At 37.5% G+C, this 20,784-nt stretch overlaps 3 protein-coding genes and 1 non-coding gene across 5 annotated transcripts in view; 2 read left to right on the forward strand and 2 right to left on the reverse strand.

The window, feature by feature from the left end:
* LOC149052105 (replication factor C subunit 1-like) overlaps positions 1-20,784 on the reverse strand; it is a 255,440-nt gene that overhangs the window by 160,781 nt on the left and 73,875 nt on the right. The gene's annotated exons all lie outside the window — the stretch shown is intronic.
* On the forward strand, positions 1,846-8,995 carry LOC149052117 (uncharacterized). The gene is made up of 6 exons (XM_089214432.1): positions 1,846-1,961; positions 2,877-3,145; positions 3,235-3,352; positions 3,988-4,092; positions 4,518-5,039; positions 6,250-8,995. The coding sequence occupies exons 1-6, from the start codon at positions 1,871-1,873 to the stop codon at positions 6,588-6,590; spliced, it is 1,446 nt and encodes a 481-aa protein (XP_089070558.1). The 5' UTR covers positions 1,846-1,870; the 3' UTR covers positions 6,591-8,995.
* On the reverse strand, positions 13,694-18,871 carry LOC149052118 (uncharacterized). 2 transcript variants are annotated; one of them, XM_089195389.1, is made up of 4 exons: positions 17,799-18,041; positions 16,712-16,780; positions 15,940-16,143; positions 13,694-14,344 (listed from the first exon to the last, which is right to left on the reverse strand). In XM_089195389.1, exons 1-4 carry the CDS (start codon positions 17,952-17,954, stop codon positions 14,258-14,260), a joined length of 516 nt encoding a protein of 171 aa, XP_089051515.1. In that variant the 5' UTR covers positions 17,955-18,041; the 3' UTR covers positions 13,694-14,257. The 2 variants fall into 2 exon arrangements, with proteins under 2 accessions (XP_089051515.1, XP_089051517.1); XM_089195391.1 differs by lacking the exon at positions 17,799-18,041 and adding an exon at positions 18,661-18,871 and having other exon boundaries at positions 13,993-14,344.
* Positions 20,679-20,751, forward strand: Trnaa-ggc (transfer RNA alanine (anticodon GGC)). Its single transcript has one exon. It is a non-coding gene; the product is annotated as a tRNA-Ala (tRNA).

A 20,784-nucleotide genomic window follows, 5' to 3' on the forward strand; every position in this document is an offset into this window, starting at 1 on the left:
AGTCGCAATTTACCAACATTTAACAGTCGCATTTTATGAACATTTAACAGTCGCGTTTTACGAACATTTAACGGTCGCTTGCTACAAACATATAACAGTCGCATTTACGAACATTAAACGGTCGCTTTTACGAACATTTAACAGTTGCATTTTACGAACATTTAACAGACGCATTTTACGAACATTAAACGGTCGCCTTTACGAACATTAAACGGTCGCTTTTATGAACATTTAACAGTCGTATTTTAAGAACATTAAACATTCGCGTTTTACGACAACTTTAAGGTCGTGCATTTTAAGAACATTCCTCATCTTTTATTTGCCTTATATACACAATACAAAAAATATATATATATACAGCGGTTATAGCTAGACCCAAGAACCGGGCTTATGGGAGAGCCACATACAGTCGAATTTTACGAACATTTAATAGTCGCATGTTACGAACATTTAACGGTAGCTTGCTAAGAACATATAACGGTCGCATTTTACAAACATTAAACGGTCGCTTTTACAAACATTTAACACTCGCATTTTACGAACATTTAACAATCACATTTTAAGAACATTAAACAGGCGCTTTTTACCAACATTTAAAGGTCGCATTTTAAGAAAATACAACATTCGCGTTTTACAACAACTTTAAAGTCGTACATCTTAAGAGCATTTATTCCATTAGGCCATTATTTGACCTTAATTACATAAGGGTTGTCTACTGGTACTGTTTTTCATGAGCCGTTTTATCGTAACAACACAAATTTAAAGACCGATAAAGCGAAAAAAAAACTGTAAAGCTACAATTATTTCAGGCTAGGTGAAATGAAGATCCAAATCCGTTATAAATCCACAATAACTTTAGCGAATGCTTACGGAAGACTCTTACCTCATCCAAAATGTTCGTATGCCTGTGCACGGAATGTTTGTGTTCCTGTGTGCCAAGTGTTTTAAGGAAACCCACAAAGCTAAAAATTAGGTCTGAAGGGAAACCGCACACAGAGATTTTAACCCAATCAATAAAAACTACAGGATTTTCAACGGATTTGGCCTAATTTAGACTGCATGGCTACGTGTATAATGGATGTGAGCTTGTGACGTTGTGTGCCAAAACCGCGGGTCACCTGAAACGGCTATTATGGAAGAACGCCATGGTTTTTGAGATTTCTTCGCGGAATTTTTATATTGGTTAAAAACAATTTAATGCCATCGTCTTCTTGGAGTAATTCGAAAGGGATACTTGATGGAAATTAAGCACGCTGAGTGAGCTTCTGTTTTGATTCAAGTTTTTCAGAACTGTTTTGTTTCCGTTAGACAGGGACCGCTGCTTAATCAAAAATGTATGAATTTCATGCAGCTCAGCATTCATTTCAAGTGTAATTGGCAGTAATTTCTCGAAACTTGAATCTATATCAAAAACTCTTACTTAAAACTCAGATTTTTGTTGTTACTTCGTGCCTTTCTGCTTAAACGGAATACCTCAGCCTTTCAACATTTGTGAAGTTTCATCACACTGTTTGAATTTTAGCGTGTGTTATGACAAGTTTTAGGAGACGTTTTGTTATTGTTCGAATGGATGAAGAAGGTTAAATTATACAATAAGTAGGTGTCTGAATGCATGGCACGCATCATACTCCAGTTGCCAGTTTTCTCACTTAAAGCCCAGCTCCGTTGATCTTCTTTACGGATCTGTCGCGGGCTAAAAATTAACATTGTCATTCTCTGGTTAAACAAAACTGTGAAAATATTTGGTCGACGGCCTAGAAGTCCAGTTTTTCAGTGCTGGATATTTCTAAGAGTTGGGAAACATTGATAATGCGTGAAATTTCGCGCTTGCCTTTAGACGTGAGATCCAAAACTTGTGACTAAGCGATCAATGGAAGGGAACAGTTTTCTAATTTTATCTTTGTTGTTATTATGTGCTCCGTTAGGAGCATGGCTTCACTGCTCCATGGAAGGAAACAAAGGTAGGAAGTTATACTCTCTTCTGTTCCTTAAACCTCAGCCAATTTTGATTCAGAATTGCACTAAATCATCGTTTGGCATAGGGCAGAAATAAAATTCTTAGATGTTTAAAGAAATATTATAGCGTATTTCTTTAAGGCGAAAGACTACGAACTTTTTGAACATTCATGTCTGTATTGACTTTTATTTCAATGCTAACCTTAATCTGCCAACTTTGAAGTCCAAATTAATTTAGAATTTTTTCGCAGTTACTATTTTAAAAAAAAAATTTTACTTGAATCGTTTATAAGGTCGCCTACAATTTTAGTTGCAACTAAGAAAAGCAGGAGTATTGATAAAACTTCACGCCAGTCAATGATTTTAGGAAAAGTTACGAAAATCGATGAATTTTCAGCTGCTCGCGATGGGGTATTATGCGAAAAAAAAAAATAAAAAAGCAATGACAACTTGATGTTGATGTTTTCATTAAGCTCTTGTTCCAATTTTCTCTGTCAGAGAGACATTGAATATTTCGTTTATTTTAAAGAAAAATTGATGCCAACCAAAAAGCGATATTTACTTCACTTTTTAAAACGAATTTTCAATCACTTTGGGGTCTATTGTACAAGAATATTTTGCATTGAGTTAGTGGAAATAGTTAGCTTGTTTTGTTGATTCAAAAACTCCCTCTTCCTGCATAAATTTTTTTATACCCATCGAGAAAGACAAATTGTGTCAATTCTTGGTTAACAGAGAAATCATTCTAGCCACTCAAGCATCAGGATCGTTATGTACCATTCAGATTCTTTTAATTTCGTCTGTGATTTAGGCGCTTTGGTGATATATGCTCGCAATTCCTGTCACTAATTTTAAAAAAAATTTATTGTTACAAAAAGTCGGTGACATTTGTCATCATTTATCTTGCAAATCCCTTGCAGACCATGGTTGCCGAAGTCTTATGTTTCTGAAATCCTTTGGAGGACATGCTTTGCAACGCCACGTTTTTAAAGAAATCTATTTAACCATGGGAATTGAGCCCTATAGCGACTGCAAGAATAGGTGCCTCATGGAAAATTCTTGTGTGTCCGTGAACATTGGTCCACCTGACAAGAATGGCCTAAGGGTCTGTCAGCTGAGTGATTCTGATCACACTCAACATCCTGATGACCTTAAACCCCAAGAAGGATATTTGTATTGGGCGTCAAAGGTGCGGGAAAAAATGGATTTTACCTAATGATGTTTATTTATTTATTTTCGATATCGAAAATATTGCTGAAAATAAATCTGTCCTTGTAGAATATGTGCTCCAGCAAGCCTTGTCCTCAAAATATGATCTGCGTTAATGGATTTACCAACAAGAGATACATTTGCTTAATGTGCAAAGTTGGTTTTATGGGAGAAAGATGTGAACAAGGTAAAAAGAGAACTTGCTTTTTCGGTATTTAAGTTAATTCTAATTTTTTTTTGGTCCTCTCTTCTTGTGTACGTTCAGTTGGGAATATAAATCAATTAACTCACACAATCAGTTTTATTAGGAGAATTCACTTTCCATAAATTTGTATATTTGTATTTATTTTTTTCTTTTTGTAATTGCTCCTATAACGTGTATAAATAAGTGTGTCTCATTTTTGTAACAGCTCCAATGCTCCATGAATCATTTTTTTTAAAGAAGCTTTTAATATATAATTTTTTTCATCATCAAAATGGTTAAAACAAACAAGTGCAGAAATTCTGTAAAAAGAAAAACAAAACAAAACAAAGCAAAAAAACCCTCTCACTACATGGATGCATTCTTCTCCTCTAGAGCTTTCTTTGTAAAGCCCTAGATAGCAGTGGACTGCAGTACGAAAATCTCGTAACCGTGGAATGGGCTAGACTATGTGTCTTTCCACATTACCCAGTTTCTATACCTGGTCCTCTGTGATAACGTGAGTTGTTAGCCATTCCCCTTTGGAATTCAAGAGAGTTATTTCTACTTCAGCGTTTTCTTTCATTCGAAGATAGTTATGCTTGAGCGTCATTTACTATTTTGTTTGTTTGTTTTTTCAGATATAAACGAGTGCATCAGTGATACCGACGGTTGTCATTATAATGCAAGTTGCAACAACACAATTGGCTCTTACACATGCAAATGCAAGCCAGGATTTAGTTGCAGTTAATATGACAGATGTTTTGATTGTTAATCAGTGCAACGTTTATACAGTACTTGTATAGATTCTGATAGGATTCTCACCAACCAACACCGCCGGTTCATAACCAACAATTCGTGTACGAGTTGATCAAACTATATTTTGAAATAGCTTGCATCATGATATCCTTTTGGAACAAGCCAGATTTTCATGAATATGTTTAACCAAATTTCCAAATGTACAAATTCTGTCATGTTTTCGATTACGACTACTACTACTACGTTCTTAAAGAGTTCCAGAGTAAAAAATTGATTATAATAATAAAAAAAGGAACAGGCACACAAACAAAAAACAATGATAGATTACATCAAGATTTTACCTTTCTCAATAGAATTAAACAACGTGTGATATGAAAAAAGGGTTGAAGTAAACTTTGTTTTTATCCCTCAGAATTCCAAGCCATTTTTACAAATCTCAATGCCACTGGAAGATATGGTCCAACGACGCTGGGCAGTCACTACACAGGTCAGGACCATGACGGACAAGTTACACTGTCCAGCGGTATTCAACAATGGACTGTGCCGTACACTGGTGACTACAGAATAGAAGCCATCGGAGCAGCAGGAGGATACGATCCAACTCCCAATAGTGCTCAGTACCGAGGAAGAGGAGCAATTATGATCGGAACATTTCGCCTAAACAAGGGTGAAGTCATACAAATAATTGTTGGTCAAGAAGGAGGAATAAACAAGCTGAAGTGGTCCTCTGGAGGTGGTGGAGGTACATTTGTAGTGAGAGGAGCCAATGCACCTTTGATTATAGCTGGAGGCGGGGGAGGTTTACAAAGTGTTAATTCAAGACATGGAGGATGTGACGCCAGCACACAAACAACAGGGAATACTGGATACAAATCATGGCCAGGGGGAAGCAATGGACATGGTGCACAGACTGCTAATAACAGCGCTCACTCAGGTAAAATTATATTGGGATGTTTCCTTACTCTTCATGGTCTTAGCAGCAACTTAATCAACTTGTAAGTTTCTGGTTTCTAAGCAGGATTAGTGCTCATAAGGTGGCAATATCGTTAGTAAGCTAGTTTGTGATTGAGCATGAAAAGATAGGTCACAGTTTTCACCCACTGTCTTTCTAGGCATCAAATACCTTTACATTCCTTAAAGTATCATTTCCTCTGATCTTTCAACATTTTAAAAACCCACAAGAAATTATGAAATTTCGCCTCAACCACAGAATTGAACATTGTTATACATTAAATTATCAACTAGCCTAAGTTGGTATCTTGGGAGTCTTCGGACCAAATGTCATGGCAATCCCAGTAAAGTTTACATACCTTATTAATTCGTTCAAAGAAGGCACATTCACAAAAAAAAGGATTTAGGTTTTTTTGCTTTCCCGACAATTTACGCGTTTGGGTGACCACATGTCAAGTTATATCAACACCGCAAAAACCCAGAATTCCGACTGCCAATAGAAACACTGAGGCGTCCTGTAGAGAATCTCAGCAAGAACATATTCTGCAGGTTACCACCATTAGTTACCTATGACAGACCTTTAGTTCAATTCAGCTGAATGGCAATTTCGATTTCAGATCTTTTTTTTTTTTATAATTTTTAACTTAAAAGCGGCTCGGGCACGTCGCGGCAAAACTTAATGGTCGCTGACCGAGTGCGAGCGGCGAAGATTGCTTAAACCGCAAGCCTTTATGTGTTTCGCCACTCCGCTTTTAATTTCTTCTTATGCAGACAGAAAGACTTCTTTTTACTTTCATCTATGGAATCTTTTCCTTTTCATCTATATCTATTCCCATTCTAGTTTTAAACGCAGACATATTGCAAAGATCTCAACGGAAATGTTTACGTGATCGAAATTCAAGGATCAAGAAGTTTTGCCCTGAGAAACCCTTCGGGAGTCATTTATGTTTACATGTTATAATTGGCTATTCACAATTTGGCCGGCTAGCGAATTCAGTTCAAAAATATGCTTTTTTTAATAACTCGCGTGCGTTTTAATATTTTACGTAAATTTTTCTCCGAAACTTTATGTCAAATGACGATGTTTAGTTTTACATGGAAAAAAATTCCGAGAAAATTCCGAAAATATTGGCCCTTGGAGGTCTACCGTATCCTTAGATCAATTTCCATGTATCATTATATTTTTTCCTCAGGTGGAGGTGGTGGTGGCTTTTGTTCAAGTGGAAGAAGTGGAGCGTACTTCAATGTAACCGTGGGGGAGGGTGGAGAGGGTGGTAAGGGATTTCTTCAGGGAGGGGTGGGTGGGAGAACCCGTTACAACGATACCACTGGTGGGTTTGGGGGAGGAGGTGGAGCTTGGGGATGGGCAGGGGGAGGAGGAGGAGGAGGAGGGTACTCTGGGGGAGGTAGTGGTAAAGACCTTCAGGATTCCTGTGGCGGTGGAGGTGGGTCGTTCAATGCTGGAAACAACCAACATAATGATTGTTGTTACAACTCTGCAGGTCATGGTCAGGTGACGATAATATTACAGTAGAGCAAACCAACCATAAGCTACCAAACTACAAAAAAAAATTACAGACTGAGATAGTGAATCAGGGCGTTGGACGTTATATTTCTTTAACTTAGACATTAGGTCGAGGTTGATTTCGTAGGGAAGTGTTGACTTTTGCCTAAGAGACTATTTCATAGTAACATTAGAACAACTAGCATATCTCAAGCTTCAGCTCGATCTCCTCATTTTCTCTTGATCGAGCATTTCAGTAACAATATGTCATTATGTTGGTTGACCTTCTCTAATTTGCTAGTTGACTCAGTTCGTAAAGCACTGCACCGGTATCTCAGAGGTCATGGGTTCAAATCCCGCGCAGGCCTGAATTTTTCATGCATCACTTTCACTACTGCTTAGGTAGTGTTCGTTTCTATGAAGACTGCTGTCGTTTTCTTAAAAGGATGTTTGTTTGACAACCATTTTGGGGATTTTCAAATTTCAAAGCCAAAAATGAACTAGATAGTCCTAAGGTGTGTAAACTTTACCGACATTTAGAAAGCAAAGCTGGATATTCCTGAATATTATAATAGAACAAACAACAGGTGTCAGAAAAATATATTATAGAGAGGCAACTATGTCGTTCCGTTACTCAGTTTTACCCATATCCAATATTTTATACCATAGAGAGGCAACTGTGTCGTTCTGTTACTCAGTTTTTACTCATATCCATTATGCTATATTACAGAGAGGCAACAATGTTGTTCTGTCACTCAATTTTACTCATATTCATTATGATATATTATAGAGGCAACATGTCGTTCTGCTACTCAATTTTACTCATACCATTATGTTATATCATAGAGAGCCAACTATGTCGCTCGGTTACTCAATTTTACCCATATCCAATATGTTATACCATGGAGAGGCGACAAGCTCGTTTTGTTACTCAATTACACCCATATTCATTATGTTATACCATAGAGCGGCAACTATGTCGTTCTGTTACTCAATTTTTCCCATATCCATTATATTAAAGAGAGGCAACAATGTCGTTCTCTTACTCGGTTTTACCCATATCCATTATATTATATTATAGAGAGGCGACAAGCTCGTTCTGTTACCCGATTTTACCCATATTCATTATGTTATACCATAGAGAGGCAACTATGTCGTTCTGTTACTCAATTTTTACTCATATCCACTATGTTATATTATAGAGAGGCGACAATGTTGTTCTGTTACTCAATTTTACCCATATTCGTTATTTTATTTTATAGAGAGGTAACAATGTCGTTCTCTTACTCAGTTTTACCCATATCCACTATGTTATATTATAGAGAGGCGACAAGCTCGTTGTTACTTAATTTACCCATATTCATTATGTTATATTATAGAGAAGGAACAATGTAACTCTCTCACTTAGTTTTACCCATATTCATGATTTTGTATTTGTTGCTTCATCGACGATTACCATGGGGCCAGTCATCAAATATCACTTAGGGGGAAGGGGGTGGAATTGGGGAGATCAGGTGGTTTTCAGGGGGAACGGAAGGGGATGTCAGTCGTCACCAACACAGTATAAAGGGAGGGCTACAGAAAATTGACTGGGAATTAACTTCTAATGAATGGTGATAGGTCATTGGAAAATTACTGAGCCTTGAGCGAGGATTGGGTAAATTTGATTGGGATAGAATAAAAATCGTTTAACGCCTCTAAGGGGATAAATAATTATAGTCTTATTTGCACATTTGTAAGTTAATCTACGCACAACTAAGTCAACCATGGAATTTGAAGTTAGTTTACTTGGAAAATAACAATTAAAAAAAAAAAGATTCTTGGAGATCAAGTTGACACAGAAAGTGCTTTTAAGTGGCCGTGAGACACTGTGCCTCGTAACCTAGGGAACTGAATTCCTCACACTTAAGAATGTTTTTGTAAGCCGCTCTCGCGACAGGCGATTTCTTTAATAATTTCGAAGCAACAATGAACTGATATCTTTGGTGTTGATTGCTTTTAGACGTACCCTCTCAGCGTATCTAGGAAAAAAAAATGTGAGCCAAATTTTGGAACGCTCTCCTTCGAAGCTTTTAAAAACAACAAGAAAAAAATTCCGCGGAAAATATCTATCAGAATTTGAATTATGGTAAATAAAAAGAACACGAGAACAAAAGGAATGACGTTTATTAAGAAAAAATAACTGAGATTGAGGGAATAATACATGTGGGAAAGTGGAGTCAAAAGATAGAGATAGCAGATGGAAGAAGACAGGAAACAAATTATAAGTTATTTTAAGTATGCAGCAAAACAATGTACTATCCATGTCCTTGAGACGAGAAGTAAACATATCCCTCTTTTAACTAAGCAGCGCAATTTTATTCGGCGGATTGTTGTCAGATATTTCTCTAACATCATAAAGGTTCCTTTTTGGCCGAGTTTTGAAGACATGAGACAGAGACTTTGGCTGTTATTTAAAAAAACCTCGAAATGCATCATTTCAGAGACTGAAAATTGAAGGCAAAACTGTTGTCATTTTTTAGTCCTTTGTTTTGTTATTATCTATGAGCAAAAATTCTCCCTTTATTCACTTTTTTTGTCCCTCTGAGACATTTCTGGAGATGAGAGTACCAACAGAGTTCTCGCAATGTCCTTCAAAAGACATGAGTTTCACATTATAAGATCCATTAATATTTCTTTAGTCTAGACATAATGAAGAGATAATACAATCTTACATAATCAGTGGAAATAACTTTGCATTTGTTATTAACCAAACTTCCATCGCAAAAGATTTTTCCAGCGTGGATGAAGAAATAACTTACTAAATAAGCAGAGGGGACACGAAATCTTCCTAGTCGACGAGTAGGTAAGATGTTTCGCGATTATTATTGTAAGATCACTGATCCTCAAGTTGATATTCAATTTCATCTTTTAATTTTTAAGAAAGATCTTAAACTTTAAGAGAGTTTCTAGGGCTCTTTGTAATATCCTTATTGAAACTGTGTGTTCCTAACAAACAAACTGATTAAATAAAAATACAAAATATGTTTGGTATAGTTCAGCACCAAACAGTTAACAACCTTTCAAATAGATAAGGTCAATTTGGGTTTAAAAGCAAGGTATACACCAGTGGTGAATTCATCTTCAAGATTTTTTCCTTTAAAATTGTTAAATGCTAAGTAGGAGCGGTTCTCAAGTTTTAATACCTCTCAGGTTTGGGCTTTAAGAGTTTCTACTTTACCTCTGTCCGTAAACTACTGCAACTACTAAATCTTTATAAATTATCAATTTTAAATAACTTGTCGATCGCTCGCTATGTAAAGAATTGGCTTCTTTTTAAAATTTACATTTATATTGAAAAGATTTTGATCGCTTTTGGAGGTCAAATATTCTACCGAGCTTACCAAATCGAAAAACCGATTGATATCGCATGCAAGCGCTGTTTCCAATACCCGTTAAACCTCAGTATTTTGTTATTGCCATAGAGGATCCAGAAAAATGCCGGAATCATTGATATTCGTATTGTCATCTCTAAATAGCATGCTAAGGAACGTCTAAAACTCTCAGAGGGGTAGAACTAGAGTGATTGGATGTTTCCTTGATTTTCTTTTTAGATTAATGCCGTATCATAGCATTTCCATCCACTCTGTTCTTCGTGAGGGAACGTCTAATAGCAAACATCAGAGTGATTGACAGGGACACGAGTGAATATCGTTGTTACCCGGCTGAACCATAACTGTGTCAGTGTGAACTTTATTTTAGACAAACTGGAGCGAAAGCACACCACTGTGAACTAAATGACTCTACGTGTTAAGAACATGTGAGGGATCTGGTGAAAGCAGCGAGTTACGTATACCACGGAACGAATGTACAAGCCATCACTTATCAATGTTAATTCTTTGGCTTTTAGCATTGGATTAGAGCTGAAGGCATATTCTTTGTATTTTTATCTAGAAAGAATTATGTATAAATCATGTATTATTTCTAATAAGTGCTATAAAGGACAGTGCAATTAAGTATCTCTTGTAGATTTAGTTCGAAATAATACTTAAGAACTACTCACCTGAGTGGAAATGGCTGGTGGTGGCGAAGTGGCAAGGTAAATATCCATTGCTAGCCACCGACATTGAGGTGAACATTGAGTGTATACTAAAATGGCAAGATATGATTTTTTAGGTAATTTATTCCTACCATGTTTATACTATTTTCGGGCGCAAATCCCAAGCAAATTAGTAAGAGGTGAATAGCAACGGATATTTGGAGTTTTAGTAGCCAATCAGAGTGTCTACTTATATACTAAAGTTTGTTATGGTTCCCGAAGAACGCTCGAAGCCATTCAGAAAAGCTCTTATTCTACCACGATCTTTTGCATAAGTGGTCACCTAACTTTTCGAGTGGCGTTTGCCCCTCGTCAGAGCAAATGAGGGGATTTTAGTTTGTACATTTTTGTTTATATGTGGAAAATGGAGTTACGCTACTTTAATTTTCCCTACATCAAGGCATGCATGTAGTTCAACAGGATGCAAAACTCTAGGAAAAATCGGCTCTCTTAATTTTTCTCACAGTGTGTGATGATCACTGGACAATCAACGAGGCCAACGTCGTGTGTCGTCAGCTTGGCTTTTCTGATGGATGTCAGGCTCACGGTTGTTCTAGACGTGGTCAGGGATCTGGTCCGATCTGGATGGAATAAGTCATATGCCTAGGGACGGAAGATTGGTTATCTCACTGTAGACGGAATGAATGGGGAGACCACGACTGTGTCCACCAGGAGGACGTGAGTGTAAATTGTACCATCTGATTAGGCCCCGACAACAATTTTGCATGTAACTTATCATTGTACCCATAAAAGTGTTTCTCTTGACCAGAATTATAATGGCCATTTGACATTTATCGGTATTGCATTGTGCTTCCGCACCATGCTTAATTTCCTCAGCGTCTAAATGAGTCACGATGACGAAATTAAGCTTAAAGCCAGTGAGTCACTCTGAGTTTTTTGGAATAAGAATCGAAATGTTTCGAGTGGGATTTATTGCGTTTCTGTCCGTAAAATTTCCTAATATTTGGTGGAGTGTTAAACATATCTGTGCCCTTCAAACTGCCAATTAACGAAGTAAATTTATTGGCTCAATTTATAGTTAAAGTCAAAAAGCAAAATTTCTGAAAAATGAATCAAGGGCGTACTTATAATGATCTTGACCACAAAAATCATCTACAATGATTCACCATGAATTATGCGCGTTTCATAATCAGGTTGAACTCTATGGACAAAAAAAATAATTAACGTCAAACGAACAGAAATAAACACAACAGGAAACAGAAACTTCTTGAAGTGTCTGTCTCTCAACCCTCTTGTGCTTGATTGAGGTATTATACATTCATAAACAAATTAGTCAACTCTGAATAGGGAGTAAATAGGCAGAAAAAAAGGGGAAAAATACAATGCCGTTTCATAAAATCTAAGTTAAACTTCATTAGAGCGTCGATATAACTAACCTCACGTGTCTAGGTGGAGCCATCTATGTTATTCGCTAGCTGGGAGGTCTATACTGGGAAAAAAGTGTACCTTATAAGGTCTTGAGTAACTCCCGAGGCCGTAGGCCGGGTGCGGTGCTCCAAACAGATGCCATAGTTTTTCCTAATACGGACCGACCTAAGCCGGTGAATAACATTTTTTTTTTCTAAAACTTCATAAAATTCCGGCCTAAATAACCCGAATGATCTAGGGCTGTAACAGCGGCAAGATCCTCATTAAACTGAACTATTTCTGAGCGAGTAAATGGTTGTTAAAACAGAGATAATGCAAGTTAAACAGATAGACTTCATCGAAATATCTTCATTTGCGTATCAATAAAGGTGATTTAAAAGGTCTCCAATCAAACTCTGAAACAACGGAGCGTGTAAATTCTTGTCTTCTTCTGCCATATAACTCGAGACAAATGAGATACTTTAAGTAGACCCAAGGGAAAGTTAACGCAGCTTTCGCCTGTTGAAGTCATATGGTTTTGGCAGTGAAATTTACGGTGCAAATGGTAAATTAAACAGGTCGACTCGAAAAGACTTACCGAAAGCGTATTTGAAGTAGGACTGAAAACTTCGCAACAACGAAAAAATAGTTTGAGTGAATTCAGACATTAAATGAATGAAAGTTTTATCGATTAATTCAGTTATCGATAAATATCTCAGTTTTAACTTTCTGAGTTACATTTGTGAAGAATTAAAGTAGACGGAAAACTATTTATAGGCCGCGAGTCAACCCATTTAATCACAAATATGCTTCTACAAACTAATTTCGAAAAAAAATTTTCTGTCGGCTACCAGACGATTAATAAGTTATTAATCGGCCTGATTTGGTAAAAATGCTTTGCTTAAAAATAATGCCCAGCCGGCAAAACAAAATGTATTGATGGAAAATGGCAGGGAAGTTAGAGTTGTACTCGGCGACTCACAAAAGCGTTCCTGTGTCCGTGGGCAAATATAAGGAAAACCCAGACCGCTCTAAGAACCAATCAGATTGCAGTATTCGTTACCGTGGCCTCTGAGAAAAATAAACATAAAATCTGCAAATACATTTGATAGTGTTGGCATAATATGGATTGTCAAAATAAAATGAATTAAAATCAGTAAAGGCTCACTAGATTTCTTGAGTTGTAAACGAAAGGGGCGTTTTACAGGAGCTCAAGAACTGTCTCAGTTACTAAGCGCTTTAAATGTTTAGCAGGTTGTATTCTGCCTCATGGCACATGGCACGACCAATTGCCGCGCTGAACTAAAAGGTCTGGGCTCGAGCCATGGCTGGGTCTTTGGAAAGACACTTTGAATAGTCTCACATATAGAACGTATGCCTCTCTCCACCCACCCGTCCCTCTCTCCATAGTCCCTCTCTCCACTCAGGGATATCAATGAGTGCCAGCCAAGTGTCATGGAGCTCAGACGAATTACAGGTAAACTTGGTTCGGATTCTCTTCCCATCCGGGGAGAAAAACAATACCCAGGGAACTGGGGTGAGTTTTAACGAGGTGTTTCACTTCGCTATAGTGCTGACTTTTTTTTGTACCAAAAAAACGTCGTTGTAGTCTCTTCCTAAGTTTATCATAGACATTATCTCCAGAAGACTCTTTTTGAGAAGGCTTTACGATATCTCTACAAGACACTTTTTGAGAAGGTTTACTTCAAATATTAAAGAATCAACTTAATGATTACTAACTTTTTGATTCTCATTTTCGTCTTCATAAGGAATTTTATAGGAAAAACTCGAGAATAAACTGACGTAAAACTCTAAGGTAACACTAGACAAAAAAACGCAATTCTAACATAAAGCAAGTCTTACATAATTTGTAAAATAAAAGTGAAACAAAAAAACATATTTTAGAAAAAAAAAGAAATAACAAAAAGGAAAACAAAACAAAAAAGAACGTCCAAAAAGCAAAAATAAGACTTTCAGTTAAAAAAGTAGGATAATACTAGTTTTATTTCCGATTAAAAAAAATCATCAAAGAAAGTAAATATTATAATGCCTTTATCATTATGAATGAAGCTACGAGACGAATCCACGCCTGTTTATTAAAATGTGATAAAACTTTTCTATTAGGTTTTTTTTTAGTCACTCAAGTATTAAACTCACGAATGACAAGAAAAAATTATAAGAATATTATTGAAAATTTTGGATTGATGATCTAGGGAATCACGTAATTTCACTTTCCTTGAATGCGGTTTTTTCACGGAGGGACTACGACGGCAACATAGTTAGTTCGCCTGTCAACCAATATGGGCTGAACACTTGGAGGATGCACCAAAGGTCGTCTCTAAAAATTTTAGATGAGAAGAGACAAAAGAAAGGAAATTATGACATTGAAAAGGAAATAGTGCTCTGCAAATATGTATATTGGTAAATATGTGGGTGGGATACGTTAGGAAGGTACATTTTTTTTTATGTAATAGGACTATAAAGGGTGTGTGTATATGTACTTACGATCCATCAAACATTTTTGCTCGCCCGCGATTGATCTAAACGCAACGCGAGAGCGAAGATACTCCAGCTAAAACTGGGTGATATCTGAGACTATTACTCAAGCGGTATTCTCAAATTTTTAAACATTATACCTATTACGATAAGTCTTAGTTTCAAATTTTATTCAAGATTGTATAGGGTTTTGTGGTTGTTACAGAAAAAGGGAATTTTTTTTCCATAAGTCGGACCGGAAATCACTTAAAAGAAAAGAACCCACCCTGCATACGGTAGGCAGTTCGTAAACATTTTTTTACGCGCGCTGCAAAATCTTTGAAGGATAGTGAAAACAGTAGCCTCTATATTGCTTGGAAATATGAACTGATATTTTGTCCTTGGACATTATCTGTTCTTGGAAGTTCTTAGTTTTCCTCCAGATCTGCTTTCGGAAAACTGTTTGCATCTTGGAACAGATGATATCCGCTCACAAATATCTGCACATATTTTAGCACCAAATAGAGGCTGTTGTTTACATAGATCTTTCCCAGAGATTTTTGAATAGGACTTGACGCAGGAAAGGAGGTGGTTGATGGGCAGTTAGATAGGCAAGGAAGTAAACAGATAACCAGGTGGGTTATGAAAACAGACAAGAAGGTAAACACGTGGGTAAGCAACGAAGGTGGGTAGGTAAGGTGGAGGTGGGTAAGTAGAAGGGTGGAGAGATGGGTGGTTAGGCGAGCACAAAGGCAGGTTAGTGGGGTGGGTAGGTAGGTAAGCAACGTAGGTAGCTGGGTAGGTAGGATGGGAGGCGGGTTGATGAGTAAGCAAGAGGGTAAGTAGGTAGGTAGGCAGTTACTTGGGTTCATAGGCAGGTTAGTAGGTAGGTAGGTAGGTAGGTAGGTAGGTAGTTTGGTGGGTGAGAAGTTGGGCAGGTAGCTAGTCGAACAGTTAGGTAGTTGAGGACATATGTAGCTAAAAAGGAAATGTTTATGTCGGCACTTTTGTAAGTAGGTAGGCAGGTTGGTAGATGGACAGGGATTGAGGTAAATGGGTGGGTGGGTAAGGAGGTGGGTCAGGAAGTAGGTAGGCAGGTTGGTGGGTAGATAGGGAGGTAAGTAAGTAAGTAGGTGGGTGGGTGAGTTGGTGAAAAAGTAAATTGGTAGGAACGTTTGTGGGTAATTAGTTAAAACAGTAGGTAGGTAGGTAAGTGGGTCAGCAAGGAAGTAGGGCAGTAAGTGGGCAGGCAGGCTGGTGGGTGGGTGAGTGGGTTGATAAATAAGTCAGTGGTTGGGAAGGTTGATAGGTAGACAGGCTAGAAGGAAGGAAGGTAAGTAGGTAAATAAGAGTGATGAGGGTAGGGCAGAAGGACAGGCTAAGCAGGCTAGATATTTGTCATGATCACCCAAACAAACACAAATTCAACGTTTCTTTGAATTATTTTACAAACAATACCTCATCTTGGGAGACACAACAACAGCATGTACAAGGCTTCATCAAGCAGCAGCATACAGACGCTGCAATTCCAATGCCAAACTCAAGAGCACCAAGGATTACCATGGTTATACTGAAAGCTCTCAATTCTGTCGCTCCGTATAAGGAGCTGATAAGTAGGCCACTAATAGACGATACAATGGAAAATGCCATAAACAGGGCCGCCTTAAGGAGATAAAATGAAAGGTTCTCTCTTGGTCTGTCTGTAGTCAATATTCGACATTTAACGATTGAATTATTCAAAATCTTCACGACGAATAACAAAGAGGATTTGTATTATTTTGTACAATTGTTAGTGAGAAGATAAATAGCGTAATTTGTTTTAGCATTGTAATACGAGTATTTACACAGACTCCAGAATATAACAATGCCTGGTATACGCTCGCAGTCTTTTAAGTAGTAGCAGCATTGTTTATGTATTCACAATAAAATATTGAATGATGTCGAATCACCGAATCGGAGGTAAATTTCCATCCAACTCTGAGATTAATAATTGTTTTTACTGAACAAGAAAAAATACAGTTTATTTCAGTCCTTGTACCGAAAAATGATCGGAAACTAAACTCCTGACGTGCGTTTGGCAACTCGGAAGTGAATATTACTTAGCAATGTTCAACTCCAAGCTGGCCAATCAGCGAGCTCAAACGTTTCTCTAACTTGCTTTTAAAATAGCAAGTTCTCAAGCGGTTGTCGGAATTGCGCTATACAAAACCTTAGATGTACATGTACTTACATAGATGTTGGTTGTTGACGTTCTGAACATCCCAGTAGCAGAGATACCGAGGCCTCCTGTGATACACATCTACGATAAAAGCTTTAGATTAGCATAATGGTATTTTTAAAAATGATGATAATATCGCTTTGTCCCCTTCCCTCCTCGTCGAGCGAGCCAACGTTTGAGAATCGAGCTACACATAAGTGTAAAAGAGGCCTTAACATTCAGTGTTGCGTAATAAGTCATATGAGCAGTAGAGCACAAAGTTAGACTTTTGCGACTCTTCTTAAATACTCACGCTTTGTTTTTTTTCTTTTTAAACGGAAATTTAGCGACCTAACGTAAATATAAATTATAAATGAGTATGAGTCAATCGAATAAAATAAAATGACTTAATGATTTCATCTGGTAGAGCTTCTGCAACATGAAACGCGTACAAGCGATTTATTTAACTGCAGATTTATTTTTGTATAAACACGATTATGTACGTGTAAGGCAGTTCGTGTCGATGCTTGCTTTTTCACACATACTTGGTCAAAGGTCAAATGACTTCCGGTTGCACAGAAAAGAGTCATAATAAATGTAAATTGTCTTCAAACTTCGATTGAAAGAAAAGGGACATTAGTTGGAAATAGTTGTTCAGTTTATTTTGAGTGCTTGTTTTAATCGCGTAATCTTGGGTAGTGGGAAACAACTTACAGTCTAGCCGGAATATTTTATTTTCTGTTTGTCCATTCAAATCAAAGCCATTCACGTCTATTCTGTAACTTAACTTAATTCTGTAACTTGTTTTATTGTGGCTAATGAAAGCTGTTAAACTGCCCAACTTTTAGTCTTAGTCTTGTGTGAATGAAGGTAGACAGATAATGTGTACTTGCTAATCAGCATAACTCAAACCACAACACTTTTACACAGTTTCAAATACCAACTTGTATGAACGCTTCGAGCGAGTGAGACATTAGGCGATCTATCGAATAAAGTCTCCGAAGCTACATCTTTCAGCGACTTTCATAATGTCCTAATTCTATCTTAACGCCCGGAATACTCTCGCGATGACTTTAGTGCAACATTCACTAAAATATTGCATTGCCACATTCCATCTTACCCAAATGCCGACCCAAATCCCAAAACATGAATAACCAAAATAAGACTCCAGCTGAAATCTGTCCACAATGCCGGCAACAATCAGGGCAAACCCAACGAAAATGTGAGCAAAGGCAAGACGTTGTCCTTTTGAAGTGATGCTTTGATAGTCATCCATGATTTTGGAGAGCTCGTATTCCGAGAAAAATTTGACTTTGAACTGTTCAAACCGAGCATGTCATGTTATATGCAAATTATGCAAATTAGAAGGATGCGTACGAAATGTTCCGCTTCAAAACTAACATATCTATTCATTTTGAAGCAATGATATTTGCTTCACGAATTTCCAGTATTTTCATCACCTTTCTATTTTTTTATGAGGATTAAACGATTTGATCTAAAGAAGAGCAGGCAAAATGCCATAACTGTGGCGTATAAAGACGCACAGTGTAACAGTGTACCGCAATCAAAATTTTTCAACAACAGGGTGACCAACACAAATTGATGTATTTCGCAGAAACAAAGCGGAAGCGGAAAAAACAAATCAATCACATTGTCAGTTCTCGATGACGTACGACTGCTTTAATCCAGTTTTCAATGGATGATAGGAAACGGGGTTGGTATCTATATTTTTCTTCTGGTTCCGTTGGCATGATTTTCCGTCACAAGATTGTATCGTTTTGTGTTTCTAATTAAAACTCCGTCGCAAATGAACCAGCCTTAGAGGTTTTTGACGTTAAGCTGTTTCTAGGAGATTTTTTTTCCGCGCGCCTTGAAAAATTGAAGGATTATAATTTTGGCAGCCTCTATAGGGCTCGAACATATTCCAAGGTTACCGCTCTTGGACAACATTGCTTTCTCAAAGCGAACAGTTTTCCACTAACCTTGCTTTCGAGACATTCTTCTCTTCTCCGAATGTACAGTATTGGTGGACTGATCATTTCCCCACCAAATTGATGCGGCTGACCTCTAAGATGGAGCTGTTTACTTTAAGGCAAATGGTTGTAGGGGGATGGAAAAGACTCCAAACCCCTAGAGACGATAAGGAGAAAGACTTAAGATATACCAACACCAGTGTCACCAAACAACAGTGATGAAAGGTGATCTTGAATACCTTGGTCTTGTCTGGCAGACCACAACATGTGTTTGTGGTTATACTTAAATAATTGTTGCCATGCGACGAGCAAAATATATCAGAGTTATAAATATGAAAAAAGCTCTGACATTTGCATATCTAAATAACATCTCGGTCTGAATATCTCAATAAAGTTAAGTGAAATATTAATCAAACTATTTGTGATATTTTGCACCCTTCATGGCTGTTTGAAACGTCTTTTTTAACGGAGGCCGTTAAGAGAAAAAAGGGAGACAAGGGCCGCAAGCTAAAACCTCCTCCACTCCAAACCACTCCAAACCGAAATTAACGCCAAACTACGAAAATCTCTCCTAACTAACAACGGTTATTGAAAGATGAGATGTTGCTCTCCTCGCTGAAAATCGAGGCATAAATGACGAGTATAGGTTTGCCCAACTTAGCGACCAGAGAAATTCGAAGCACGCAAGCTGTTTCAAAATCACCATACGATGCAGCAACTTCCCGTGGCAGCCCACTGCGGTTCAAAACCGGTCATCATAAGACGCGAAATGCAGACCGAGCAGTCTGCACTTTGTTCGCTATAGAATTTCAGCTGTTTCAGCTTGCGAGACACTAACAAATTCATTCATGACCCATCACGCAATCGACTTCGATAGGTACCCAATTTCTCCAGTATTATCCTTTTTTTTTCATTCTTAGAAAAAAAAATACGTTTTCTCGCTTAAAATTTTTTATTCTACGCCTAGGTTGACATTAAATGGAAGGCAAAAAAATCTTTTCTGGGAACTGGTTTGTAACTTAATGATAAGTAGTGATGAACAACAAACGAGCGCCTTTTGAATGTCGGTACATTTCTTGTGCATGATGGGTTTCGTGCCTTGTTTAACACATGTACATTTCTCCTGAACTGTGATTCAACTACTACAACTCAAGTTTGAGCCAGATCGAAGCACCTCGTTTCGCTTCTACAGTTTAAAACAATACTAAGTGCTTCCATGACGGCTCGAAATAAAAGAAATAAAAACTTTAATCACTTTCCGACAGAACATTCTGCAAATGTGGGAGACTCACTGATGTGTATCAACTACAAACTTCAAATAAGGTAAACAACATTTTAATTTAGGAATAGCGTTTTGCCCCGTTTCTTGATCAAATAATACGCTTAAGAGGTGTGTACTCAAATTTTTTGTTTATTTTCCATCTGAAGGGAATTCATCGTAGCCGGCGTCGACCTTTCAACCGTACCAAATTATTCCGTCAGACTCCAAGCTCTAAAGAGCAATAAATGCAAACCAACAGTGACATATGTTTTCCTATATTTTCGATTTTTGGAAAAATAAAAAAAAACCTCGAGTCCCGTCTGCTGGTCACTTGGAAATTGTCCAATTAACTTTTATTTCACACACACTCGAAATAACCTCGTCAAGTTTCGTCAGATAAAAAAAGAAAGAAACAAAACAATTTCTTAGTCTGCGCAGTCTGCGCAGTCTACAGTCTGCGTTTTATCTTGACCTGTCCAGGCACTGATTGCAAACTTTTCTGATTAGATCATCATTTTTTTATCCTACCCCTGAGATCGTTCATTAACTAATATATCGCGTACCTCAGGAAATTGATGGTATTCTTCCTAAGTTAAAAATTGTTTCACGGCTTCAAGCGTGTATCAAGGAATGCTTTCTCAGAATCTTGAAAAACGCAGAGGTTCGCAGCGCAAGGAATAGTTCTCGATATATATTATATATCCACAATCATTATTCATCATTTGGATGTTATATTTAGACCCAACATAAAGAGCAACTCCCAGTTGGCTTGTTAACTCAGTTGGTAGAGCGCTGCGTCGGCATCGCAGAGGTCATGGGTTCAAATCCCATACGGGCCTGAGTTTTTTTCAGGTCTTATTTCAACTACTAGA

The sequence above is a fragment of the Pocillopora damicornis genome, chromosome 1, assembly GCF_964200805.1.
Source record: "Pocillopora damicornis chromosome 1, jaPocDami1.2, whole genome shotgun sequence".
Lineage (NCBI taxonomy): Eukaryota > Metazoa > Cnidaria > Anthozoa > Scleractinia > Pocilloporidae > Pocillopora > Pocillopora damicornis.

Bases quoted from the DNA above. Each gene is read 5' to 3' on its own strand.
- LOC149052118 (XM_089195389.1), bottom strand. From the start codon at position 17,954: ATGGATGACTATCAAAGCATCACTTCAAAAGGACAACGTCTTGCCTTT. The intron at 16,781-17,798 runs GTAAGATGGAAT...CTTTTATCGTAG, and splicing joins GGATTTGGGTCGGCATTTGG to ATGTGTATCACAGGAGGCCT. The intron at 14,345-15,939 runs GTATTGTTTGTA...TAAAATTTTTAG, and splicing joins GTTGTGTCTCCCAAGATGAG to AGACGACCTTTGGTGCATCC.
- LOC149052117 (XM_089214432.1), top strand. From the start codon at position 1,871: ATGGAAGGGAACAGTTTTCTAATTTTATCTTTGTTGTTATTATGTGCT. The intron at 1,962-2,876 runs GTAGGAAGTTAT...AATCCCTTGCAG, and splicing joins CTCCATGGAAGGAAACAAAG to ACCATGGTTGCCGAAGTCTT. The intron at 4,093-4,517 runs GTTAATATGACA...TTTATCCCTCAG, and splicing joins CAAGCCAGGATTTAGTTGCA to AATTCCAAGCCATTTTTACA.